This window comes from Phyllostomus hastatus, unplaced genomic scaffold (genome assembly GCF_019186645.2).
Source record: "Phyllostomus hastatus isolate PE091 unplaced genomic scaffold, TTU_PhHast_1.1 phas_contig_58, whole genome shotgun sequence".
In the NCBI taxonomy this organism is placed as follows: Eukaryota; Metazoa; Chordata; class Mammalia; order Chiroptera; family Phyllostomidae; genus Phyllostomus; species Phyllostomus hastatus.
In genome coordinates, this window is record NW_025333916.1 from 22,412,437 (window position 1) to 22,440,222 (window position 27,786).

The following is a 27,786-nucleotide window of genomic DNA, read 5'->3' on the forward strand; positions in this document are numbered from 1 at the left end:
ATTCTTACAACTCCACACACATATGAATTAAAATTAGAATTGTTTTAATTTTAAAAACAATTAAAAAAAGGAAAAAGTAGCCCTTTTCATTCAGTGTTATCACTTAGGAGAAAGTTATGGTGACACTACTTTTTCCCCAGGTATCTCCTACACAGAAGGGATTAACTACTTTCACTTTTTTTGAATTTGGTTTCATCTACAAAATGGAGCAGTTAGTTCCTATACCACAGATTGAGGATTAAATGAGAGAAAATTAAGTGTGAATTTATATACAAGGCACTCAGATATGCTTACAATATAGGCAATATTAAAAGAAAAAACCCCCCGCTCACTCATGAAGAAATGTTCTGTTCCAATCTTATACTTACACCCGTCACGTAAAACATGGAACTCCTGAGGGCCAATGGAGAAGTTTTCAAACATCAGAACTCTATACCACTTGTGTTATGTTATACTGTCATGTTAAATCTTTAATAATAAAATTCCATCAAAGAGTATCTGTCATATTACATGCCATGATTAGCTTTCTACAAACAACTTTGCTTTCTGGGTACAAATCAGTGTCAATGAAATAAAAAAAAATAACTATACTAGGCAAAAAACTTTATTAACCTTGGTTTCAAACTTTATTCCCAGGCTTCTTCAGCTTAATTAGCTGCAAAAAATGATTTGTGTAGAAGCAAAAACTGAAAAGAGCTGCAGTGTCCAAGGGGCTAAGGGCTTAAAAATATTAGAGATCTAGATTTTATCAGATCCATAAACAAAATTTGAAAAAGCAGTCATAATATAAAATAGCAGCTCCCAGTAACTTCTTCAAGTTCATCTTCTTCAGAAGTTGACTCAATTCAGTTTGCTTCATTCTTAGAAGCCTCATCAAAATTCTCCACAAGATCTAGAAAAGGATAAGAAAAGGTAGAAAACTCAAATATATCCTACAGTTAAATTGGGATATATATTTAAACACTTTTTATTTCCAATGAGACCACTACCCATTTGGCATATTTTTAAGTATATGTTTTGGCATATAATTAAAACAAGAGAAAGTCATTAATATGCCAATGACCTAAATGCTGTGCTTCAAGGATATGAATACACCCTTCCCATTCCCATCCCACCTCAAGAACTTAAGCAGTATCAGACATTAATCAATGTGGGGGCCAGAACCAGAGTACCATGACACACAATTCTGAAGCTCTCCTGGATTCCTCAGGATACCCGTCCATGCAAAGTGGAATCACTTACGATCTAGTGATTCTACTGCCCAACAGATACTTGTTTTACCACACACAAAAATTATTCAGTAACAGTTAAGAAAGGAAAATGACTCACTATTGCCAACAGAGCTTTTCTGACTTTAGAATGATTATATCCTGAGATATCTCAGTAACTTTTCCATAACTTCTTATAAATTTATGTATCTCATAGTAGGAAACAAGGGTCATTTGTAATCTGTAAATAGTTATTACACTTAGGTAACAATATACTTACTTATTTATTCAATACTTAAGGTTATATACCTCTAACTTCTTGGGATCCCAAACAGAAAAGGCAGCCAAGTCCACAAACACAACTCCCAGTGAAATATTACTGCACTACTTTTCTCATTCTAAGTGAGGTTCAAATCCTCCCCCCTGCCCTCTACTCTGCATCACCTCCCTCAATGTAGTCTTTTTTACAGAACAAAGATTCTTTATTCTCCCTTGCTGAAACCCTCCAGTTTCACAAGTGAAGGTTCCTACCTGGAACTTCATCATCATCATCCTCTCCTGTAGCAAGTGGTGCTTTTCCATCCACAGCTATAAAAGGAAAATGTAAATGTTATTCACACATTTGTCTAAGTCTTCAATAGATATTAACCAAAAGGAACAGATAAAAGGTTTATATTCATGATGTGACATTTGGGATTTCATCTAGCAATAGCATGATATTCTACAAATAAGCAAGAACACTAATTAAGAGCCAACAAATCAAATTCCATACCTATCCTCCTTTTAATTCCTCTGGCCCACAACAGACACTGAGAGAGCATGAGAATAACAGGGAGACCCCAGGGTATGGGTGAACCCACACACCAAATTACAGTTAAGATTTATTTTGGGAGGCAAACTAAGAGGCTGTTTTCTCAAATACTGTTGTGTTGTGCATGGCCTAAGAGAGATCCTCAATAAACCTTTACTGAAATTAAAATAATTAAAAAAAATTAAAGAGTTTTTGAGTGGTAAGCATCCACTTTCTCTTTATTATAGAAGCAAGTGAACTACACTTGAGAGTTGGGACCTCACAGTAATAGCCCCATATGATTTTCAGTGGGCTGCTGCAGATGCCTAGTTCAGCTCTGGAAGGCAAAGACGACTTTCTAGAAACTCTTAAGCCTCTCAATGTGAACAAAACCAAACCAAACCCCCCCAAAACAAAACAAAAACCAACCAAACAAAAACCCCACAAGAAACCATAAACTGAAGCAGAGTAAGTTCGTGCCTAGAAAAACATATAGCTAAATAACTAATAAGCCTGTCTTGCCTCTACATTCCCATTCTTCAAAATTTAATCAGAGAGATTCAGCATAAAGTAGCCATACCCCTGATGTACACTTGAATTCAGCTACAATATTTTCTGCCCTGACCTAACTCGTTATCATACTATAATTTAAAAGCGACAGAATAGTGGAAGGCCAATCCTTAAAGGTTACTGGTAATATCAGTTGTATAGATACAACAAACAAAATCTGATTAATTTATATCATAATTAATTTTAAACTGTCAGTTATCAAAAAAGCCCATAATTAATCTTCATCATTTCTAGCTAATAAAGGGAAACATTTTAAAAGCCTCTTATTCAAAGAAAGAAAGCTAGTAGGAAACAAGTACAATAATCACAGCAAAGTACATTATTGCATACACTAAAAATATTTAATTAAAATCAGTGTAAAAATTGGTATTTTTTTAGAGGAAAGGTTGCATTTCCAAATTTGAAGATATTCACATGCTCTTTGCACCGTGAGATCCTAGAAAGCTACTGATAAATAAGTAACTATGCAAAACTCACATTGTTTGGGCAGAGCTTCAGCGAGTCTCCTTAAACTAGTCAGACTGTCTGCACCAAGCTGATTTAAGATGCTGGGTAGCATTTCTGTCAGCTGCTTTGTCTCAGCATGGCCTGTAATGGTGAAAGTGTTCGCTGCCAGAGATGCCTGAACTTTAGGGTTGTTAAAGTGGATCACTGTTCCTTGGTTTGTGAACATATTTACCTGTCAAGAAAAAAAAATTAAACTAGCAACACCCTCCAAACCCCTTTAAAACCAACATTTTATCAGGCAAAAGCAGAAGCCTGGCTAACGAATCTAGCACTTCCCTGTGAAGCACAGGTGGAGTGGAGAGTGCATGCAATCTAACGGCTTTCAGCCTTGGCAATCTCCTTGATACTCGTTATTTTAGAGGAATATAAAATGGTCTGTTGAAAGTAGAGTAAAAAAATAATTTAACTTATGAACAGTAAAGCTTTTTTGAAATAAATCTTGTTTTTTTTCTAAAGAAAAGAAATAAAACTTGACACTTACCTCTTCAATACCAGAGATATTGTTTACCCCTAACTTCTTTAAGGAGAACTGAAGTTTTTTATCATCTGCTGTAGCTGTTCTGTGAACCACCTTCTTCTTTCTACGAGCAGTGCCCTAAATTGCAAAGGATAGGAAAGGACACAGCACACATTTATACGGTAACAACAGACATTTTCAAATGGAAAGTTTCAAATTTCTGTGACACAAACTTTTATGTAGCGAGTAGGCTGGTTAAGGCGAAGGTGGAAGCCAAAAGAGGGAAAGGAAAGGAATTGTCTACAAATCCTTAATAATAATTTCTACAGTTCTAGTTTTGTCAGGTATAAATGAATGACCTTTTCAAAGTCTTACTTTTTACATTATCTGCTCTAAAGTGATCAAAGAGGTGGCATGTTATCAACCTAAATTAAACCTTATTCAGAAGCTCGATATCCAGAACTACTGACCTTTTGTTTTTACATTAAGTAAAAGCTCTTCCAGCCCTGGCTGGCGTAGCTCAGTGGATTGAGCGCGGCTGCACCGCACATTGATGTTTCTCTGTTTCTCTTTGTCTCTCCCTCCCTCCCTCCTCTAAAAATAAATAAAATCTAAATAAATAAATAAATAAATAAATAAATAAATAAATGCTCTTCCCTAGCATCTACATGGCTACCCCCCCGCCACTATAGATCTTTGTTCTTATGTCACTGTATCGAGTGGCCTCTCCCAATGAACCAATATAATAGCAATTCCCACACTCACTCCAGGCTTATTTCTCTTTATAATATTCATTACCGATAGAGATTAAGTATATTTCGTCTGTCTCCGCTCGCTGGAGTGTAAACTCCTTGAGGGTTTCTATTTACTGCTATAAAACTCAGTATCTAGGATAGTACCTGGCTCATTGAAAGTACTCAACAACTTGATGGGTGAATGAATACAGACAGATAGGCTTCAGGAAAACTTATGGTCTCCTGTACATATATGCCAAGTCTCCAAACTACCCTTTCTCTAGAATATCATACAAAATTCCAAAACCAGGCAAATCTGATCACTCATATTCTGCTTAAAACTTTGATAACATGCACAGACTCTCTCATAGAAGCTAAACCCTTTACATTATACTTAAGGCTCTTAATGGAAAGACAACAATCTACCTACCTCACTGCCCCCAATCTCCGTATCAATTCTGATCATCCTTTAAAATCCTGTTCAAGCCATTATCTCTTCTGTTTCCCTAAACTCCACAATTAACACCCCCACCCACCCAGCCAAATCACTCCCATTTCTGTATTTTGAAAATGCTTCTATTGCACTATGCATATTACACAAAAATTTTTAAAGGTGTTTATCTCCCCTACTTGCCTTAAAACCCTCCTATATACTTTAAACTATCAAGATTTTATATTCTCAGGATCCAGCATAGTATAGGCTCAAATAAACTATGGTTTAATTGAAGGAAATATTAGTAGATACATAGAATACTAGTTACCAACCACCTGAAAAACCTTTAAAAATAACAATTACCTCGAAGTGATCATGTAGATACCTGTTTTCCAGAGAATCCTGTCTAAAAGACATTCTAAGAAACTACTATGTATGATTGGAAAAAACCCTAACCAGCACACTTCCTATAGTTTTCATACACTTACATACAAAGAATACAATTTTCACAAAAATAATTATCATCAATGCTCTGACCAGATACTGAAATAAAGAGTTTTTATAATATTTGCAGTTTCCCCTAAGGCAAAACTAACTCACCTAATTTTACATCCAATAAGTAGGTTTCTTAAAAGGTGAAGAAAATGCTTCCATATTAAAATGACCGAAATACTTCCTCTATTAACTAGTAAGCAAGTTTAATCTTACATCAACCTTAGGGATCCTAGAAAACCTCGCCTTCCCTTTACCTAGAATGATTTCTCTTACAAGTTAAAGGTTAACTAACATTTAAAGTAACAACAAAAAAATGGAAACACAAGCATATTATTCAAATTGGTGCTGAAACTGGTACTAAAAGGCATGGTGGTTGAAAACACCAGTATAAGAGCATCAAAACGCTGACCCACAAAGAACACCAGTTTTGTTTCTGTCACTTAGAGGCCACACCTAGCTTATAATAATTGCTAAAAAGGACAAGAAACACTTACTGAAATAGGTAGGTGCAAATCCTGACTACTATTTAAGTCTAAGAGCAATTTTTGGCTATTTCACTGTAGACTCCACTTGAACATAAATGCTAAAAGTTGAGAAAAGCTAGGAAACTTGCAGTACAGAAGCTTTTGCCATACAAGTGAATGAATACCTTACAAGTCTCACCAAGTGGAGACATGCTCTATTCCTGCAGGCTATACCACGCCTTGTTAAATACTTGGAATGTGCTAACAACGCAAGACATAACCAGGCATACCTCTGTCTAGAGTGAACATCTAATTTAAGTAAGTTCCTTAGAGAACAATCTAAAAAAATTCACTAAGTTAAAAAAAAACAACCCTTGTAGAGGGCTCAGTATCCAAGAAAAACCAATTAATCAAAAACGGATCATTTAAAAACACACCAGTAAACAATCTCATTCCTTCCTTTTTAGCTTAACTGCGAAGCCAAAATGAAAAGATACCAACACTTAGGTAATATTTTCAGATCCATAGTCACTGCTCTCAAATTCCAAAAAGTACCTAAAAGGAAGGCCTTCAAATACCCTAGAAAATATACACCTCCTGCACTGGACTGCATTAGCTAAGGAAGCATTACAGGAAGGCCTTAATTTACAAAAGATACCAACTTCTCACTATTAAGTCGACAGCTGAGGCCTAAACAAGTCCGAAGTGAAATGGCCACAATGATTTGTAACTGAAATGACACATTTCCTTACTAATTACATTATGAAACACTTTTGTTCTACTTAAAACACTGTAACACTGGACTTTACATAAAAACAATATAGTTTAAGTGCTTTCATCTCGATTCACTTGCTTTTTTTTTTTTTGCGTATACAACCTGCGTGATTCACGGATACACAGTATATTGTATATATAATTTAATTCGCAGCCCCTCTCACCAATTTGCTAGCTCTGTGAAATGCCCCCTACAAACTGACAAGCCATCAACATTAGAAAAGCAAAAGGGGGGAAGACCCTAAACCTTAAAACTTAAAAATACTATTAAAACTTACTTTCCCACCAATGCGCACTTGTGCCTGCAGTTTGGCGAGTTTCTCTTGGTTCATGATAGTTTCTTTCATCTAGAAAAACAGGAAACCCTCAGCGAGGAAAAGTCTAGTTCACTCTAGCATTCCGCGCTCGTTATTTCCCAGGACACCAGCGGAACAAATACCCTACACAGGCCGAGGCCTGGATCCCAAATCCACCCCGCAAAGCTCCCAATTTCACTTTCGAGAGGGCGCAAAGAACCCCCAACCAACTTCCTACCCGCCCCCCAACCCCCAAACTCCCCTCCTCTTTACAGGCCCGGGAAAAGGGCTGTAACCCACGCCCGGTTAGCACCCCCCACCCCGGCCCCGGCCTGGCCTTGGCCTAGCCAGGGCCTGCCCGGCCCGGCCACTCTCCGAAAGCCTCGCGGTACCTGAGGCTCCTGTCCTCGGGTTCCGCCGCGAGGTGGAGGAAGAGACAGCGTCGCCTCGCCCCCAGGGCAGCCGCCCCTGGCTCGACCTCGACCCCGAGAGTCAGCCTGAGTGGGTGCGCCTGTCCGTCGCATCGCCTTCCTCTCCTCAGCCCTGTCCCTCCCTGTCTCGCTCCTTCCGGGCACTTCCCGCCCCCGTTCCCGTCCTCCTCCCACGCCGGCGTCCACAGCCTTTTTGTACCTTGTTGGAGAGAAAACGGGGCCGCGCGGGGGACTAGGGTTGGTGCTCAGGGGGTCTTTGGCAGACCAGCTGAGAATAAGCGCGCACACGCGGGGACACAAGATGGCAGCTAGGGGGAGGCCGGAAGTGACGCAAGGCCACTTCCTTGAAAAGTCAGGAAACGGACTTCGCCGCGAGCTCAATGCCCTGCTGCGCAAGCGCGACTTCAGGACGCGGGGTTTGTGACCGTCGCGCGTGGATTCCTCTCCTCATCCATCGCTGGCTGGCTGGAGACGACACCTAAGAGTGGCTGGAAGCACCGCGAGTAGCCCTGGGGAAGGCCATAGAAGGGTCAGAGCACAGTTCCTTGCACAGTTAGGGTTAAGTCGGCCCTCTCTCTCTCTCGCTCGCTGTCGATTCTCCCCCAGTCTCTCCCCAATTTCTTTACTCTCAGAAGACTGTTCAGGTTTGCGGTATTGCTTGGGGCGCTCAGCATGTGCTCCCCTCGTTAGCCGCTCTCGGCTCTGTGGGTGACGTAGGTTGGAGCGATCATCTGAAAGTTTTAGTGTTTCCCCTTCGGCTCGAATGAGCTTTTTACCAAAAACATTTTGTCAAAATTTTGTCAAAAACAATGAAGCTAATTTTGCTTTATAAGGTTAGGTGGTTTAGTCTGTTGCAGGACCACAGACTGGAATTTCTGGGGAGTGTGTTCATAGAGCTATTCATAGAGCTATTCTTAGAGTTATTCTGGGGATGGGAACGGGTAATCTGCATTTTAGCAAAGGTAGCAGGTGACTAAATCACCTGCGACCCATGTACGAAATTACCGCACTTTTCTGGCCTCTTTAACAGACAGAAATTTGACTCGGTATCGTTTGGCACGGGTTTGACAACTAGTGAGTCACAATTGAACAAACTTTACCTTTCTTAAGTAGTAAGTTAGTCAAAGAAGAATTTGTGCCCTGTGTTTTTGGAGAGGCCAAACTGGTATGAGTTAAAAGTTTTTAAACGCTAGGACACGTTTTGAGGCAATTTTAGCATAACACGACTGATATTTAAAATGGAAACAAATCAAAATGCCATCTGATCAGCTTTTTTGTGGTCTTAGCTATGAAAAACGTTTGCATATTCAAAAATGAGCTCGAAATCTTAGCGAGAGACAATACAATTTATATAGCAAGAAAATATGTAGGTGCAGGTTTCTCTCCAAAAATTAATCTTTTTGTTTCTGAATACTTTATACATTTATTTAATTGTGTCTTTAAGAAAATAACTGTTGAGTACATTTTAAAGATAATTGTAACAGTTGATATTTTCTCTAAAAACAATGTTGTTTCTATTATTAAATATGAGTTCAGCAGAGAAAAGGGTGTTTGTACTATTAAACTACATGGATCACTGTCCTAACAATAAAGGTCAAAGTGTGCCAACACTAGAAATGTTACAAAATACATAGAAGTACTCGCCTTTCTGAAACTTGATCTTTGTTCAGGAACATTCCCCCACCCCGCTTCATGCTCTACTGCGTGCATTTGACGCTTCCTGGTCATGTGATGTCTTCTGACTATTTGCATAAACACAGGATTCTGATTCACCTTTTGTACACCTGTTTTCAGGAAGCATTCCAGGTTGTTTTTTTTATTTTCCTTTGGTTCCCACATTTCTCTGTTGTTCTTTTGGAACTTTTAAGACTTGCACCATGTTGAAAATCATGAAGTTTTCCCTAATAGTAAGAAAATAATACCTTGATTTTTGGCTTCTTCAGCTGTTTCTGCTTATTTTGTGAGTGCTATTTTTTTTTGGCAGAATTATGCTTCTGCTAATATTTATATACCAGGTTTTAGAGGAAATAACAAGGGATTTTTTTTTTTTACTCTAAGAAGTAGTTACTAAGTTGCTATGTTAGCTCAGGGATGGCAAAAGAGTAATTTACATACTAGCTTTTCCTGTGTGCTCCCAGTATATGTGGCAAATAGGGAGCACAGGCCCATACATTACTGCTGAGCTTGAACAAACCTAAAAAATCATTTACTCAGCACTCAACATGGCTTCTGTCAATAGAGTAGGCAGGAAACAGGAAACCTGCTCTCCCTCATGGGTTTATAGTTTATGGTCTAATCAAAGTCCATAAAGTGTTTTCATGTTTTAGTGCACTTGAGCTTGCTTCAGCAATAGCTAAGATACTTATATTACATTTATTTCTTAAGAGCCCCATTCTGACCCACAGGAGGTATTGGAAATCACTGAGGATAAATGTTACCATGCCTTTAGTTGCCACAATAGACCTTTGTTTGCTAGTTTCTAAACCTCCTTCCTCTTTTATCTTTTCTAAACCTCCTTAAACTCTTCACACACAGCTTTGTCTAGTTAATGCCTCTGCACCCTATTTACCTTTCAGTGTAAATGTCTCAGGAAAGCCTTCTCTGGCACCCACAACCCCACTCAGTTACAGTCATTATAGTTATTTTTAGTAGTGATATTTTGTTAAATGCAAAATGAGAGATTGATATTTTGTTGAGTCAGTGGAGAATTGGACCAGGAGTATTAATAACAATTTCCCACTAGGTTAATATCAAGTGTTGGCTGTGTAGTCGTTGGGTCCTCAGAAATGTTATGAAGGAGTTACTCCCCATACTTCTGGTGAGGGAACTGAGGCTTAAAGAGTTAAAGGTGTGGAAATAGGCACAAACAACCTCATCTTCCCTCCACCAAGTCTATCCATCTGTATTTATCTGAACCTATAAATACTGTTTTCAGTCCTGTTACACATGGAAGAAATATTTCCTCTCTTGGTACTTTTGTTTATTTCATTCACGATCTTGATTCTTCTGTTACTATTTCCCTCCTGTATCTGTTTTGCCCCTTTCAACTAGACCATTCTACCAGTATACGAATATGCCTTACTATCAGGTACCTGCAAAGAGCAAAAAATTTCTTTTGACCTCTTTTCTCCAGCCACTACTTAATTTTTGTGCTCCCCTTTATAGCAAAATTTCTCCAAACAACCTTCTAGACTTCCATCTTGATTAATCTGAATGATAAATCAGTTCTTATTTTAGGCTTTAGGTAGCATTTGACACACTTGACCACTTCCACATTTTTGAAACATTTTTTCTTCTCTAGGCTTCCAGAACACTTCACTTCCTGGTTTCCTCTAACCTTATGGCACTTTCTCAGTCTATTTGATCTTTTTTTCTTTGACTTCTAAATATTAGAGTTACTCACTTTTTAGTCCCATTTTTTTCTGTATTTATACACTCCCTAAATGGTTTCGTCCAGTCCCCTGGTTTTAAATGTTATCTTTATTTTGATGAGCCCCAAATTTGTAATTGCAACCCTAATTTTTTGAACACCAAACTGAATATTCTTGTTACATTATTGTGGGAAAACTTCAGGCACATACAAGTAAAAATATAATGAACTTACATACATCCAGCACCCAGCACCATTGATTATTAAATTAGTCATAGACTCAGTATTTTCAATATATGGTAGGGTAAGAACATGTTTTTTTAGTTCACATATTTGCAGACCTTTATTCCATACACATTTTAGGTTTTGTGCCATTATTTTAAAATTTTGATTGGGATTGATTGTGTGGATTAAGGGAAGATTTTATATCTTTACTAACTTCTGTGAGCCTGCACTCAGTTGCAGGAAAATAGATCTGGCTGTTTTAAACATAGGGATTTAATACAGAAATTAGTGCTTAGATATTTGTTTAAAGGGCTGGAGGAGTGGGCTTCAGCTTGGGGCATCAGAAATGAATCTCAGGATAATAGTGCAGAACTGGGCTGTTAAGGGAGCTGCTATCGCTGTTCCAGTCCGTCAGGACAATGGACAGCAGGACTCCACAGCAGGACTTACTGATGTTAAGATACACTGCTGTAGCTACGATTCTTCAAGAGTCAAGAAGATACTGTAGCAAAAAAGTACTCATCACCCAAAAAGCAATGATTGTGTCCTACAAAGCTGCTGCAGAAAATACATTATCTTCACTACCATGCTTGCCAGCTAAAAAACAAAGCAACACGAAGAAAGCTTTTGCCTTATATCTACCTTCCAAATCTTTCTTAAATGTACCTAATTAGCAGAAATCATTTATCTATAGAATCCTAACTGCAAGGATGTTTGGAAATGTAGTTTTTACCAATCTGCTTTATTATCCTCCTGAATTTTTGCATCCACAAGCAAGTGCATCTATTTTTATTTCAAATCTTTTATGTATTTTAATAGATAAAACTTTAACAAAAAAACTTTTTAAAATCTTCACCCAAGCACATTTTTTTCATTCCTTTGAGAGAGAGAGAGAGTGGAGGTTGGGGGTGAGGAGCGGGAGAGAGTTGCCTCTCCATATGGATCTTGACTGGGGATCAAACCCACAACCTGGATATGTGCCCTGCGCAGGAATCGAACTTGCAACCTTTCTGTGTGCGAGATGACACTCCAATCAACTGAGCCACACTGGTCAGGGCAATAGAGAAAACTTTCTAAAGATCTTGTGCATTCTTTGTTAACTGGAATACCAGATATGATAGTCTATTTTTTTGTCTCTCCCATTTTAGATATTGCATATATCCCTCCTGGTCTGCTGAATTTGCCTGCACTATCCTTGTTGAACAGAAATATGTTGATTTTTGACCACAAAGTCATCCAGCCATCAATTTACAAAAAATAAAAAGGACATGTTTAGTTATTCCACAGAATGCAATCAACAAAGTTCAGGTTACAGAAAATGACAGGACAGTTACTCTGATATTTCAGCAAATAAATTCCAAGGAAAAGAAGAGGAGAAAGGGGATTCTTTAGATGAAAAAAAGAGACATATCAAAAAAAAAAAGGAAAATAGGTAACACAATAGTGTTTATGGATGCAGGCCCAGCTGATAAAACCTGACAGGAAGTGACTACTATAAACATCAGGACAGTAGTTACTCTTGGGAGGAGAAGGGATTGTGAATGGGAGACCTGATGAACGGAAGTTTGCTGGGGTGGTGAGCGAGGGTTTCTCTTCTGTGTAGTAGCATGCAGCTTTCCATGTTTGCCATATGTAACAATAAAAGGGTTTTTTAAGAACACAAAACAACATATATGACATATATATGAGTATAGTTAAGGTCACTTTTCAACATTAGGGTGGTGTGCCATAAGGGGAAATACATATTTGGTCTTCATCCCAGGTTTCTAGGCCACAGTTCCTAAAACCCTTGACATGTTGAGCATCCTTTGTATACTAATGAATGACTAGTGTGCTTGGGATCCCTGGGTAACTTAAGGATAGGGCAGGATGCCAGAAGGACCAAGGCATGATTCAGAGGGTTCAGGGTTGTAATTTTCAGTCCCACTTCCACTCCCACCCCCAAACCTCCAGGGAGAGGAGGACCTAGAAATTGAGTTCAGTCACCAGCCAATAATTTAACCAACTGTGCCTATGTAGTGAAACTGCCATAAAAACTCCAGGGTTTGGAGAGGTCCCGGTTGGTGAACACATCCGGGTGCTAGGAGGATGACAGAGCCAGCAGAGGGCTCCAGAACTCCTCTTCCCTGTGCCTCTCAGGTTTGGCTGTTCCTGAGCTGCTCCTTCAGAATAAATAAGCAAACATATGTATTTTCCTGAGTTCTGCAAGACATTCTAGCAAACTGAACTTGAAGAAGGGGCTTGGAGACCCCAATTTATAGCCAGCTGGTCAGAAGTGAGGGTGGCCCAGGATCTGGGACGGGCATCTGAAGTAGGGGCAGTCTGGGGTGGAACCTCTTAAACATGTAGGATCTAATGCTAATTCTAGGTAGACAGTGTACCATTAAGTTGAGTTATTGGGCACCCAGTTGGTGTTCAAAGAATTGGTTGTTAGTGTATGTGTTTTGGGGGGGATACCCACTCAGTTGGATACCTTTGTTGGAGAGGAGGCTAGGAGGAGTGGGGAGGAAAACTCAATGAGAGGACCGTGCATGCACTGAAGATGACAATGGGTGAACAACACTTAAGGGTTATATAGCCTTTACATTAGCCATTGTTTTTAGTACACTCCCTATTTAACTCATTGAATTCTATGAAGTAGGTACTACTATCCCCAGCTTACAAAACCAGAACATTGAGGAACAGAGCAGTTAAGTAATTTACTTAAGGCCACAGTGCTGGGAAGTGGCAAAGCTGAAATATGAACCCCAGCATTCTGCTCCACAGTCTGTGCCCATACCTGAAATACTACACAACTGACTACTAAGGAATACGATTATCTCAGCTCTCAACCTGGGGCCTAAAAATATATTCCACTGCCTTTATCTCTCCCTGGGTGACAAACAAACATCCCAAATGTGCTGCTATTAAATCAATGCTGGGAGTCAGTTCTTTCCTTTCTTCCTGTAACCTTGCTTATCAGATTCATCAGCAAATGTTATAGGTCCTACCTCCAAAATATATTCCAACTTTGTCTACTGATCACATTTACTGTTGCCACCCTAATCCAAACCATCATCACCTATCTGGGCTGCTACAACAGCCTCCAAAACTTCCTGCCTGTTCCCACTCTGCCCCCTGCAGTATGTGCTGCACACAGCAGAGTTTTTAGAAGGCAGATGGTATTATTCCCCTGCTTATATAGCCTTCCGATGACTGTCCATTGCCTTTAGAATAAAGTCTAGATTATTTACTGTGACCTACAAAACCACACATAATCTGTCCTTTACTAGTCAGATTTTGTCTCGTCACTTCCCCTAGTTCTTAAGCATCTTACATGCTTGGGCTATGAAAAACACACAAATAACAACAGAAAAAAATGTTTCCTTAGCCTTCATTTTAAATTCTAAAATAACAAATAGGGTCAGAATATGAGGAATGATGGATTTATGTCAGTCTAGGGGCAGTACTTACACAAAGTAATATTCAAACTGACCATTCCCCATTCTCAGTTGTTGTGAACTTCCTTAGTCTTCATCAAAACAGGCAGTGGCCATTAAAAAAAAAACCAACCCATGGACACAGACGACAGTATGGTGATTGCCAGAGGGGAGGGGGTGGGGGGAGGCAGAAGAGGGTAAAGTAGGGATAAATGGTGGTGGCAGGAGACTTGACTTTGGGTGGTGAACATACAACACGATATACAGATGCTGTATTATAGAATTGTACACCTGAAACCTGCATAATTTTAGTAATCAATGTCACTCCAATAAATTCAATAAAAATAAAAAGTCACCAAGGAACTGAAGAATTTACAGGAGCAAAGGTGACAGGGAGCCAAACTGGAAAGACTGTCAGAAGAGAAGGAAGGAAGGAAAATGCGGGAGAGAGAGAGGTACACCCACTCCTTCACATTGATAAAACACTAGAAGTAAAAAAATTTTACATTTATTGGGAGAACATTGATTAATAACACAAATTTCAGATGTACAGCTTTATAATACAACATTTGTATGTTATGTGTTTACCACCCAAAGTCTAGTCCCTTTCCATCATTGCATATTTGACCACCTTTACCCTCTGTGTCCTCCCCCCACTGTGCTTCCCTTCCGGTCACCTCCATTCTGTTGTCTGTATCTGTGAGTTTATTTTATTTTTCAGGGAGGAAAATTTCGAGTTAGACTCTGGCCCTAGCTCAGCACAAACAAGTGGTTGAAGCCTCTCTTCATTAAGATTATATAGTGTAAATCAGTAATATAAAGTGGATTGTCACATCTTAGAGGGTTCTACTGAACCTGATATATTATTAAAGTGGTAGGTGACAGGGTCTAGGTTGTAGCATCTGCTTTTCTAACTCATCTCTAATCATTGGATACTGCCTGTAGCATAACAGGTATTTTTTTTTTGCTATCAAATGTAGATTAGGTGGTAGAGAGTAATAATTTTCACTCTCCTGTAGTTTTACAGAATTCAACATTAAAGTGTCATACTATCTTATTTTCTTTCAGCATAGTGTTTGTTTTGAGCTCAGATCTGCTTATGCACTGAAGAGAATGGCATTTGCATTAAGCCTGTGTTAAATTAAAACATAGTGAGCCCTGGCTGGTGTGGCTCAGTGGATTGAACACCAGTCTGTGAACCACAGGGTCACCAGTTTGATTCTCAGTCAGGGCACATGCCTGGGTTGCGGGCCAGGTCCCCAGTAGGGAGCACTCGAGAGGCAACCACACATTGATGTTTCTCTCCCTGTCTTTCTCCCTTCCTTCCCCATGTCTAAAGATAAAATAAATAAAATATTTTTAAGAAAAGAATTATCTTTAAAAAATATATATATAATGAACTGTTCTTTTATTATAGTGGTTATTTTCCAGACTTTGTCCTTCATTGTTGAGTGAAACAACTAAGGAGTAGGGAGATTTATATATTGATTGTACTGACTAGAACAAAACTATAGCTTCATATTTCCAGTATAAGTAGGTTTTTACATATTATAAAGACTGAATTAAAAACCTTCATAAACAATGGTGAATTATCCCAGTTTCACTTCCACATCTGTCTTTGGACAAACAGATTAATTGCTCTGAACCTATTTTCTCACCTGATAAGACTTTCACATAGAGCCCCAAGTTCACTAAAGCAGCCTGGAGCCAGGCCGACGTTTCTGTATTTTTACCAAGTTTCCTCAGGTAATTCTCCTTACAGACCAAAGCTTGATCATTGTCTCAGTATACTTCTATGAATTGATTGATCGATTCATGCATTTATGTACTTATGTTTGCATGTTTCTAGCAATAAACATGCACGGGGTGACTAGGCATTATCATACAGTGCTGTAGTTTCACAGATGAAAGAGCTAGCCCTGCCCTAAAGTTCTCAGTTTAATGGAGGAGACAGACAAACTGCTAAATGCAATACAGTGATCCCTCACCTATCTCAGGAGTTACATTCCAGAGACCCCCGTGATAGGTGAAAATCCGCAAAGTAGCGGTGTTACATTTATTTTATTATTTATATATATTTTAAGGCTTTATAAACCCTTCCCACACTTTTATAAACCTTTCGCACTCTCTTATTAACCTTTTCCCTATACTCTTATAAACACTTCATATGCTCCTAAACACTTTCTACACTCTTAAACCTACGTAATTTTAACAACATATAAAATTCTATATGGGTACTCACCAGTGAAGTATACTACAACTTGAATGATGAAGATCATGAATTATGTAGCTGTGCAGTACTGATGGCGATGAAGGTGATGACGATGAGATGAATGTACTGCACAGCCAAGAAGAGCATTACAGCTCTTCTGAAGGCACCACTTCATCAGGCACTTCATCAGGTGGTGCAGCATCTTCACCCTGAGAGGTAACTTCTATTGCTGGTAAAGGCGTAGGCGTAACTGATCTCCATCCCAGTGATGAACATAGTTATGGGGAGTTGCTGGTGCTGCTTTTTATCCACAGTTGCTGAGGCAGCTTCTCCATGCAGAGAGGTGCTCCTGAGTCCAAAGCATCTCTGAAATTTGTCAAACCAGCCCTTGCTGGCACTGAATGGGGTTGATCTGGTGGGAAAAGCACTTGATGGTCCTGCATCTGTGTCGTTGTCCTCCTCTTCATCATTGTCACCGTTGTGAACATCCATGCTTTCCGCAAAACTATCATAAAGTTTCTTGGCCTTCATCCGGATGGGGTTGGTATCCAGAGAGATATCTTCCTGCAGTCACTTATCCACAGGGCCAATGCAAACTCCATCCTCACAATGGCCTTATTGCAGGAAGTGACCACCCTCTTTGCAGTCTTGTTAAAAGTCATTGTTGCTGTAGACCTAATATTCTTCTCGTCTTTCTTTATGTAGCGAACAGTAGATTTGTTGATCCTGTAATGGCAGCTTACAGCCACATAGCTTTTGCCTTCCTTTAACATGTTGAGAAGTTCCACCTTTTCTTTGATGGTAAGCATATTCCTGTGGCACTTGGGTTCACTGCCAGAAGCCTAGAAGGTGCAGAATATTTGGGTAGCGTCATAGGACTTGAAATAAATTCAAACTTTTACAAAAATTTCATAAAAACACAGCACCACAGAGCAACACTACGTGCAGCAATCAGACGTTGATGTGAAGTGGACAAGGAGAGATGCTGAATGTATGGACACAGTGCAGGAGGGCAAACAGACTTATCCTAGGTCACTGAGCCAATGAGCACCCAGGAGACAGAACACAGTGCTGTGGTTGGTCGCCTTCCATTCCATCAGCCAATAGTGTGCCATGTACAATCTCACGGCAAACTTGAGCAGGCCGTGGTAGAGTACTGCATTTCCATTGTGTACAGTACGGTATTCATCCACTGATGAAATACATACGGTATTTTATTTTGATTTAATATTATTTTAATATGTTCAAATTAACATTTTTTGTATTTTTTATATTTTAAATTTTTTAGGCAAAAATAATTAAAATAATAAATATTATATAAATACCTACATACCACAAAATCCCGTGATTTAGTGAAAACTCCGCAATACAGAATTAGATATATATATTTTTTAAAAACCCACAATACAGTGAAGCCACAATAAGTGAACCACAATATAGTGAGGGACGACTGTATAGTGTTATATGATGCTCTGACACAGGCAGATGAGATACTGAGGAAGCACAAGCAAAGGCATTCACACTTCTACTGGAAGAGCATGTCAGGGAAGATTTCCTTGGGTCTTAAAGGGCTAGGAGAATCAATTGTTTGAGAAAGAGAAGAGAACATTTTAGGCATAGAAGAATAAGGAGGCTTGAAATTACAAGCATTTCCCAAGGCCTAGGACACATCACACTTAATACTCGGATTTGAGCCCTGGCTGGCATAGCTCAGTGGATTGAGCGTGGGCTGTGAACCAAAGTGTCGCAGGTTCGATTCCCAGCCAGGGTACATGCCTGGGTTCCAGGCCATAACCCCCAGCAACCGCACATTGATATTTCTCTCTCTCTATCTCCCTCCTATCCCTCTCTAAAAATAAATAAATAAAATCTTTAAAAAAAAGAATACTCGGATTTAGGTGGTGTACGGTCAGGTAAGTCATTACATAGTCACAGAATTATACTCTTTCCAATTCTTTTTCTCATCTTCTTTTATAAGGCCTTTTGGGTTCCAGTGTGTAGCAGCTTTGAAACATTTGCCAATCTTTTATGTGTAGGTTTAAACTCAGAGCTCTAGCTGACAGCATGGTTATTTTATGGGAATTGAAACTAGCTTGTTATTTTTGTTAGAGATACAAAGTTTCTTATATGAATAATTAAAATTGATCTATTTAAAAAATATTAAGTAGATCATTCACCCTGGTATGCCAAAAATTGTGAAGAAGGTACATGAATAACTGAAGTTTTGAAGCCTTGATGGAAATAAGCGGCAGCAGAAAATAAATAAGGCTACAGAGTCAGAGGAGCAATCACAAGGGACCCTGGAAACAAGGCTAAGGACTGAGTCTTACTGTAAAGTGAGTGGGGCTATCCAGAAGAGTGTTAAACAAGAGGATTAATCTTGGAAACAGCCAAAAAAGACAGTCAAGAAGCTGGAGCACGGGGTTGGGTAGAAGAAATTCTCAGAGGTTTGGCTATAGACAATCCAAAGCTGTTCCCAGTGGACTTGGTCTATTCACTGAGTCAGTGGAGACTTCTGAAGGGGGTGAAGTTGGTTGCTTAAAGAGCCTTTAGCCCTTATTGGCTGAAAGCTGCAGTTTAGGTGTGAACAGCATACCGATTTTAGTAGTAAAAGCATGACAGCTCTATAGATTATTAGTTCCAGAGGTAATAATATTCCCTGCTCAAATTTAATGGGAAGTTTGGAATATAGTAAAGTTACAACTGCTTTCTGGTAATTGGTACCAAAAATGTGTACCACTGGGAGACAAAACTCCCTTCTTCCATATAATTTAGGTGACATACTTCATATAACTCCCTAGTCCTCCAAACTCCGGATGCACAACTGTTGCCAGTCATTGTTCCCCCACAGAGATTGGGCCAAGCGTGACTGCCAGCTGCTACGAACAGTGACCAGAGTTGGTTGTAGAATGGCTGCCAGACATCTGTCTTCTATCAACTAGGATCAAAATGAAGCCCCTACCCACTGGATGACTTAACATAACGTATAACCTAAACAAAGATTGCCCCAATTATAAGACTTCCTTTCCCACCTTCTCAACAGCTGTGAAGATACAGCCACTTGCAACATGGCCTTTTGTTCTTTTCTTTGTCTTTTCCCCTCTTTTTTTAAAATGCTGGACTGGCTTTTTTTTTCTCACATGTCTTTTTAGGTTCTCCTTCTTTTCTTGACCTTAGACTTTCTACAAGACCTTCCACTCTCCTCTTTCTTCTCCAGAGAACCCAGCCTTTGTTTGAGCCTCCATGAGTGAGTTTCTGCTGACTTCTGAATTTGTATTAAGCACTGGCCCCTTGTTCCCAGCCTCTATCTTCTGATGTCTGCTGAATCTTGGTCCTGTTGATGTCTTCAAGTATAGTGTAGCCCAACCTGAATCTTTTAGTGAGTGAAAATTGGTAACCATCCTTAACCATCCCATTTTGACTATCAGTTGCTCAGGCTGATAAATAATATACTACAGGCTGCAACTTCACCTTCCACTAGTTGGTCTGAGGTTCAGTGATTTGTGTCCACAGAGAAATAGACAATGTTAACTGATTGTACACTCAGACAATTAATCCATCTCTTGTTGCTAGTATCTTTGCCTTATGAATTCTAGTTTCTTTTCTTTCTTTCTTTCTTTCTTTCTTTCTTTCTTTCTTTCTTTCTTTCTTTCTGTCTCTCTCTCTCTCTCTCTCTTTCTTTCTTAGAAGAAAGCATTTGACAGTAGGGTAGGAAATCTAGAATTCACTGAATTTCAGATTACTGTGTACAGGACTATTAAATGGAATAGTCATGAATACTGAACAGCTTTAGTTGCTAGTGAATGAACTGATTAGAGCCTTACAAATAAATTCTAAATCATCAGCCAATATACTATAGTTCAATTAAAAAAATATTTGTGAAAGACATACTTTGTAATACAATTATTTAAATTAGTTTCAGCTTCTAGTTATCTGAAAGGCATTTTTCATGGAGTTCAGAGTAGAATTTCATAAGTATAGATTCATGTTTGTTGCCTTTCACTATGTAGTACCTTAATGATACATACTTGATAGGTGAGCTGATTATGATAGAATGTCACATACGATAAATATATTAAACAAATAACTCTCACAGCTGAAAGTTTTTCTGAAAGAAAGGTTTTATTGAGACAAGGCTCGCCAGCAAAGGACCAGGTCCTGGAGCTTGAAGTCGAAACCACCAGCAGCAGGGCTAGGGGGAGATGACAGGCATGTCTGCCATCCCAGAGGTGACAGGCGCTTTTATACACTATGTTTTGGGGAAGAAAGATGTAAGTTGCTTGAAAGAATTTACATTGTCTGCAGACTAGAGGAGCAGGAGAAAGTACAGCAGGGCAGATCTATGATAGGTACAGTCTATAAATAAGAAATATTTGCTGCTTTTGACTGGTTGTAGACAAGAGCTGAACGCTCTTACATATGCAGGATGCAGTGGTGGTTGGTGGTCAGCCGATGGTACCTGGAGGTCAACTCAAAGCTCCAACATACATTCAGGAATGTGAGCAGTCTTTTCTTAGTTGGTCCACAGCTTTTACTGGCTAATTAACTGGCTAATTATTCCTGGTTGCTAGTGACAGAGACACATGTCCAGTTGGTTAAGCTGCAAAGCATACCAGAAGTTCCAGGGGTTCAGATAAGCTTCAAGCATGACTAGATCTAGGTTCTCAATTGTATCACTGAATGCTGTCTCTTTGCTTTGGTTCTCTGGCCCCACTTTCAGCTGAGTTGGGGTTTTTTAAATTTAATTTTTAAATTGAATTTATTGGGGTAACATTGGTTAATAAAATTATGTAGGTTTCATGAGGTGTACAATTCTGTAATATATCATCTGTATATTGCATTGTGTGTTCACCATCCAAAGTAAGTCTCCTTCTGTTGCAATTTATCCTTCAGCCAGTATACTCTTCTACCTCTCCCACCCTCTTCCCCTTTGGTAATCACCATGCTGTTGTCTGTGTCTGAGTTTTTTCTCTTAATCCCTTCTCTTTTTTCACCCAGCCCTGCAACCCCCTCCCCTCTGACAGCCTTTAGTCTGTTCTTTGTATCTCAGTCTGTTTCTATTTTGTTTGTTTATTTTGTGTGTTAGTTTCCACATATGAGTGAAATCATACATATTTGTCTTTCTCTGCCTGGCTTATTTCACTTAGCGTAATGTTCTCCAGATCTATCCATGCTGTCACAGAGGGTAAGGTTCCCTTCTTTTTATGGCCGAGTAGTATTCCATTGTGTAAACATACCACAGCTTTTTCATTCACTCAACTGCTGATGGACACTTGGACTGCTTCCAAATCTTGGCTATTATAAGTAAAGCTCCAATAAATACAGGGGGCATAGATTCTTTTGGATTAATGCTTTGGGTTTCTTCAAATATATTGCCAGAAGTGGAATCTCTGGGTCATAAGACAGTTCCACTTTTGATTTTTTGAGGTATCTCCATACTGCTTTCCACAGTGGCTGCACCAGTCTGCATTCCCACCAACAGTGCACAAGGGTTCTCTTTTTTCCACATCTTTACCAGCACTTGTTTATAGGAAACCATTCAGCATGGCATGTGCCCAGCTCCCACTCAGAAACGCCAGTGGAAAGCAAGGTCTGGTGCATGGGACCCACATCCACAGATAGGTTCTCCCATGGGGAATCAGGCCTGCATTGTGTCTGGGACGCTTTGAGACTTGCTTTTTGCTAAAACTCCTTCACCCTGAATTGAGGCAGCAAATGTTTACTACATATATTTAAAGTAACTTCCTAAAATCTATGCTAAACCTTCCAAGGACAAGTGTAACCAGTTTAACCACTTTTCCCTTTACATTTGCAAATATCCTTCTTTTTTGATGTAATTAGCAACATCTTCTCCTTTGTTTTCTGTAAAAGATAACTACCTAAAGTGAACCTGTGCATAGTAAATGAGGACCATCCTCAATGTAATGTGCCCAGAAAAGCAATAAAAGCTTGTCAAGGCAAGGGCCAAGACTCTTTCCTCTTGAGAGAGTGGCCATGCAGTCCCTTTTCCTCCACAAGACTCGGTAGTCTGTGTGAATTTGTCTTGTCTCAGCCACAACACTGCAGACCCCATGAGCCGGATCTGCATCACTTGTTGTTTGTTGATTATTGATGACAGCCATTCTGACAAGTGTGAGGTGATATCTCATTGTGGTTTTAATTTGCATTTCTCTGATTACTAGTGGCATTGAGCATCTTATCATATATATATTGGCCATCTGTATGTCCTCTTTGGAGAAGTGTCTATTCCAGTCCTTTGCCCCTTTTTTAATTGGATATTTTGGTGGTGTTTTTTAAGTTCTTTATAAATTTTGGATATTAACCACTGATCAGATGTATCATTGGTGAATATATCCTTCCATTCCATGGATCATCTTTTCATTTTGTTGGTAGTTTCCTTTGCTGTGCAAAAGTTTTTTAATTTGATGTAGTTCCATTTATTTATTTTTTCTTTTGATTACCTTGCCTGAGACAATATATCAGAAAAAATATTGCTACAAGAGATTGCTAAGATTTTATTGCGTATGTTTTCCTCTAGGACATTTAAGTCTTTAATCCATTTTGTGTTTATTTGTGTGTACAGTGTAAGAAGGTGGTCTAGTTTCTTTCTTTCTTTCTTTCTTTCTTTTGTTCATTCTTTATTTCTTTCTTTTGCACATATCTGTTCAACTTTCCCAACACCATTTATTGCGCAGACTGTCTTTACTCCATTGTATGTTTTTGCCTCATTTGTCAAATATTTTTTAAAAGATTTTATTTTTTGAGAGAGGGAAATGGAGGGAGAAAGAGGGGAGAGAAATATCAGTGTGCAAGAGATACATCGATACATTAATTGGTTGTCTCTCGCAAACTCCCACCTAAGGACCTGGCCCACAACCCAGGCATGTGCTCTGACTGGGAATCAAACCAGCGACCTTTCGGTTTGCAGGCTGGCACTCCATCCACTGAGCCACACCCGCCAGGGTTGTTTGTCAAATATTAATTGACCCTAAAGGCGTGGTTTTATTTCTGGGCTCTCTGTTCTGTTCTGTTGATCTGTATGTCTTGTTATGCCAGTACCAGGCTGTTTCAGTTACTGTGGCCTTTGCTGGTTTGGTTTTACTGTCTGGTAGGCTTTCTCCAGGTTATGGCAAAGAGAGACTCCAGCAACTTCCGGCTCACAACCTGACAAATGTAACCCCCACGGGAGAAGATATCCTCTTCTCCGCTCCAGCACAGGTCCCAGGTTTAACTCTGATTGTCTTGGTTCAGGTGACGTGCCCACTGCTGGCCGGGCTGCTGGAGCTGGAGAGGGGGGTGGTGCCCCACAAGGAAAATGTGATTCTGTTACTAGAAGATGTACAACAACTTGGGGTGAAAAAAGTAAGAAAGAAGACATGAGGACAAGAAGAAAATGTGAACAAACCCATTCTTATTTTCAAATTTTAGCTGGGATTCATGCTGGCAAACAAATAGCCAAATATTTTTAACCCCAAAATGCCTGGATGGTTTAAATTAAGTTTCTCAACTTTTAAAAAATTATTGTTTTCCTAAAAAGACTTTTTAGATAACATTTATTTTTGCCTAACACCCCTCATGAAATTTTAATACCATAAATACACTGTATGTGTATCTGTGCTTTATATAAAAGAAGAATAAGTATAAAGCTAACTCTTTTTATCATGCAGGGTGAAGAACAACAAAATAAAATTTCAAGTTAAAATTTTAGTTAGATTGAAAGTTGCCCTGGCTGGCATAGCTCAGTCGATTGAACGCGGGCTGCGAACCAAGCATCGCAGTTTCGATTCCCAGTCAGGGCACATGCCTGGGTTGCAGGCCATGACCCCCAGCAACCACACATTGATATTTATGTTTCTCTCTTTCTCTCTCTCTCACCCTCTCTCTCTCTCCCCACCTTCCCTCTCTGAAAATAAATCAATAAAATCTTAAAAAAAAAGTCAAAGCTATTAACATTTACCTTTATATAACTGTATTGGCTGAGTATCTTTTAGTACAATTTATTTACTTATGAATTATAATGTTTCAATATATACATATTAGCAATTTTAGAGGTACATAAAAATAGCAGTGTGATCAATTTTTAAAAATTATTCAAACTTATTTTTTAATGAAAGAAAAACTGAAAAAATGTTAATTTTTTAAATATTAACTTTTAACTTTCACTTGATATGGGAAAAATGGATTTTAACTGGATGCTGGATATTCAAATATTGTTGATGCTTCTTCTTTTCAGCACTTGACATGGCTAACGATGTGTTGGATACCTTCCACAGAATTAAATAGTAAAATGTAAGCCATTTCATTTAATTCTCAAAACTCAAGCAATGCACACAGCACTGAGGGTCAAACACAGACAACGCCCTCAAGGCATCCAGCAGCACCTGCCGGTCCCCTGGAACAATCTAAATGAGGGGGAGCAATGCACTGCGAGCCATCCTCTGACCACAGCCACCGGCTCACCACAGGGTTGCAGCCCTCACCTGGCATACCAAGTGTGTCTTCCATGCCAGGTCAGTGATGCTCACGTGACACCTAGGAAAGCTCCACATGAGACATTAAACACTAAGTAATTAGATTGTGTTGGGTGGGGCTGAGCTTTGGATGGCTAGAAACCATTGTAATATCACTTTTTTCCCCTTTCCAAGAATCCATTTTTGTCGCCTGGAGGGCATGTTACTCCCATGGAGAATGGATATACTAATATAATAGGTAGCATAAAGGGCAACTTTGTGCCCTTACTTGGAGCTGACCTCCATCTTCCCATTAAAATTCACTTACTGATTTTAATTTTCTCATACCAGACAGATTTAAGCTCTCTTTGATTTGACACATCCTCAGATATTCGGTAGCTGACATCATATCCCCTCCATACCAAAGGGCCCCTTCGGGCATTCTTTCCAAGGCGAAACTTACTCACAGGCTCCTGGAAGTGGCACTCAGTTGATTCCGTTTTTTCCATTGCATTAGGTATCCTCTGGGGACAGGCACCATGTCTTATTTCCCAGGCTGGATGTCCTGTTTGGATCCACTCCAATTTGTTGTTAAAATGAAGAATCTACACCTGAACTAGAGCTGAAGGATTTCTTGCCCTGTGTTGGGCAGTGTTCATCAGTAGCACAGTCTAAGACTGCACCACCGCAGCCTGAAGGTGAAGGACCTGCGGATGCCTGCTGAGCAGTGAGCTGAAATCCCTAAGCTTTTCTTCACACCTCCTGCTGACATGCTGAATTTCTCCCCAAACCAGGTCTGGTTTGCTGACACGTCGTCGGTGTGATGTGCATTGAGGACCGCTGCATTTCTGCTAGACTCTTCCCGTCGTTCCATGTTCCATCGTGGGGAGGAGACATTCGAAGACCCTGATTCTCTTATCCCATTCATTCATTCATTCATTCACTCATTACTTATACTTCCTTTTCTAAAGATTTTAAAATAAAAATTAGTAAGGACATAAATAAAAAAAATCACTATGAGGAAAAAGGAAGCAAATTTCCCAGTTCCTAGAGTTAATGTGTGCGCTGAGACTGAGCACATGAAGTTCACATCTAAGTTTCCCCCCAAAGGAGAGGGTTGCGTTCCTCCTCCACGCATCCTCCATCGAAGGGGAGGAGGGACCTGGAAGGGCCACCTCAGGAGTTCACACACTGACTTCTCAATGTGAGATACACTTGGCACCTGAGATCTAGTCACTTAATACATTCAGTGCATATTGTAAACTCTAAGTGTTATTGGAGTAACAGAATCTTATAAAAATGTAAAATATGGCCCTTTCAACCTCATAATACAGAAAGTATGTTATTGCTTTAGCTACAGTAACATATGTTAACCATGGACATCTAACAATGAGTCAATCAGCAGCACAGTTTTGAGGAGAAAAGGCCTTGCTACTGATATTCTCTATAATGAAGGCAAAAGAGTGTTTTTGACTTGAATTATTTGGACATTTGGCCCAATCCTTTACTCAGTGAGAATAGACCTGGCTTATGAGAGTTAATTCATACCAGCTGGAGGCTGAAACAATTATAAAGCTACTTTGGAATGTCCTAAATTATGCCTAAGAGACCTGTTTTTGACAGATGTGTTCATGTGGTCTGGTCAGTTGGCATATGGAATTTTTATGTACAAGCTAGTGCAACAGCATTCACTAGGGCTTCTACTGGCATGGCGAGACAGATGGTGTAGACATTAGGTGCAGAAGCAAGCTTTGCAGTTGGCCTTAGGAGCCTGACTTTGCAGTTACCTAGATGACTTAACTTCATCTCCTTCCACCACACTCCCCCCGCCCCCCACACACACACGCATGAGAAGCCAAACCCTCCCACCTCCTGCTCCAGAATCTGCTATCGGAATTTCCTCCCAGTTTCTTGACTTAAGAGTTTCCTTCTTCCCTTCTTTGGCCCAGATCCCCACCTCCACTGTCTTCCACCCCTCCAGCTGGTCCAGGGTCAGGTCTGGAGGCTGAGGTAGTGAAGAACACTCCCCCACAGCTCTTCTCAGCACTCCCCCCACCCACCTAGTGTTAGTCTTGGCAGCTTCCAGCCCATATCCCCACACTGACCCCAAATCCCCGCTCTCTTTAACTCTCAGCTCCAGCGATGAAGTACCCAGGTGAGCCAGAGCTGCAGGTCAATCTCCTGTCCCAGATATCCCCAGAGCACACTGGGCGGTGGGGGGAATGTCTTCCCTTCTTCTCTGTAGTACCTACACGAAATAGCACAAGTCTCGACTACTTTCTCCACTGCTGTGTTTTGTTTTGTCTTTTCTCTTTTTGTGTTCTTTTTACTTTTTTGGTTTTTCTTTCTCTCTCTGTGTATGTGCACACACACGTTTAAAAGGTATACCTGAAGAGGTAAAACACTGAATCTGAATTCTGCTCTTCAGTTGCCCAGAGGGAGAGGGCAGTTCTGTTCAGAAGTCGCTAGTGGCGGCAGTGTCAGAAGTAGGAGGGTTGCAGTGAGTGGGGATGCAGCCTGGGAGCCACTGGAGACCCTGGAGTCAGAAGTCCCAATAGCCACAGTTCCTCAAACCCCTGTCCCAGAGAGGCCCCTTTCCTCTCTGCTCCACTGCTTTGCCTCCATCTAGATCCTCACCCCAGTCTTGTCCTAGCCTCTTCCCTCCTCTCCCCAATTCCACATTTTGGATGAGAAGTGGAAAGAAAGGATCCTCCATTTCGTTACAGAGGTGGGGGGTGAAGGGTAGAGGGGAGACACAATGGAGTTCTAGACATGTCTTGTAGGCCGAGCACTTGGTACAGCACAGGGTGCGACGGAAAGAGAATGGGCCAGGAGTCCCAGACTTCCTTTCCAGGCGTGGCTCCGTCACCTAGCCCTTTGGACAAATCACTGAACTCATGTGTTAGCCTTTCTAAACATCCATGTACACAACATCGCTTACTTGACGTGTT

The 27,786-nt window shown here is 40.0% G+C and overlaps 1 protein-coding gene and 1 long non-coding RNA gene across 3 annotated transcripts; one reads left to right on the top strand and one right to left on the bottom strand.

The window, feature by feature from the left end:
• Window positions 1-444: 444 nt before the first annotated feature.
• BTF3 (basic transcription factor 3) lies at window positions 445-7,493 on the bottom strand. 2 transcript variants are annotated; one of them, XM_045848200.1, is made up of 6 exons: window positions 7,359-7,493; window positions 6,711-6,779; window positions 3,557-3,670; window positions 3,046-3,247; window positions 1,740-1,796; window positions 445-892 (listed from the first exon to the last, which is right to left on the bottom strand). In XM_045848200.1, exons 2-6 carry the CDS (start codon window positions 6,777-6,779, stop codon window positions 846-848), a joined length of 489 nt encoding a protein of 162 aa, XP_045704156.1. In that variant the 5' UTR covers window positions 7,359-7,493; the 3' UTR covers window positions 445-845. The 2 variants fall into 2 exon arrangements, with proteins under 2 accessions (XP_045704156.1, XP_045704155.1); XM_045848199.1 differs by lacking the exon at window positions 7,359-7,493 and adding an exon at window positions 7,121-7,334.
• Window positions 7,494-7,556: 63 nt separating this feature from the next.
• On the top strand, window positions 7,557-26,276 carry LOC123824795. Its single transcript, XR_006786755.1, has 4 exons — window positions 7,557-7,688; window positions 24,619-24,895; window positions 25,353-25,533; window positions 25,630-26,276. It is a non-coding gene; the product is annotated as an uncharacterized LOC123824795 (long non-coding RNA).
• The last annotated feature ends 1,510 nt before the right edge of the window (window positions 26,277-27,786 follow it).

Bases quoted from the DNA above. Each gene is read 5' to 3' on its own strand.
- BTF3 (XM_045848199.1), bottom strand. From the start codon at position 7,252: ATGCGACGGACAGGCGCACCCACTCAGGCTGACTCTCGGGGTCGAGGT. The intron at 1,797-3,045 runs GTGAGTTTTGCA...TTCCTTTTATAG, and splicing joins TGAAGCTCTGCCCAAACAAT to CTGTGGATGGAAAAGCACCA. The intron at 893-1,739 runs GTAGGAACCTTC...ATCCTTTTCTAG, and splicing joins TGATGATGATGAAGTTCCAG to ATCTTGTGGAGAATTTTGAT.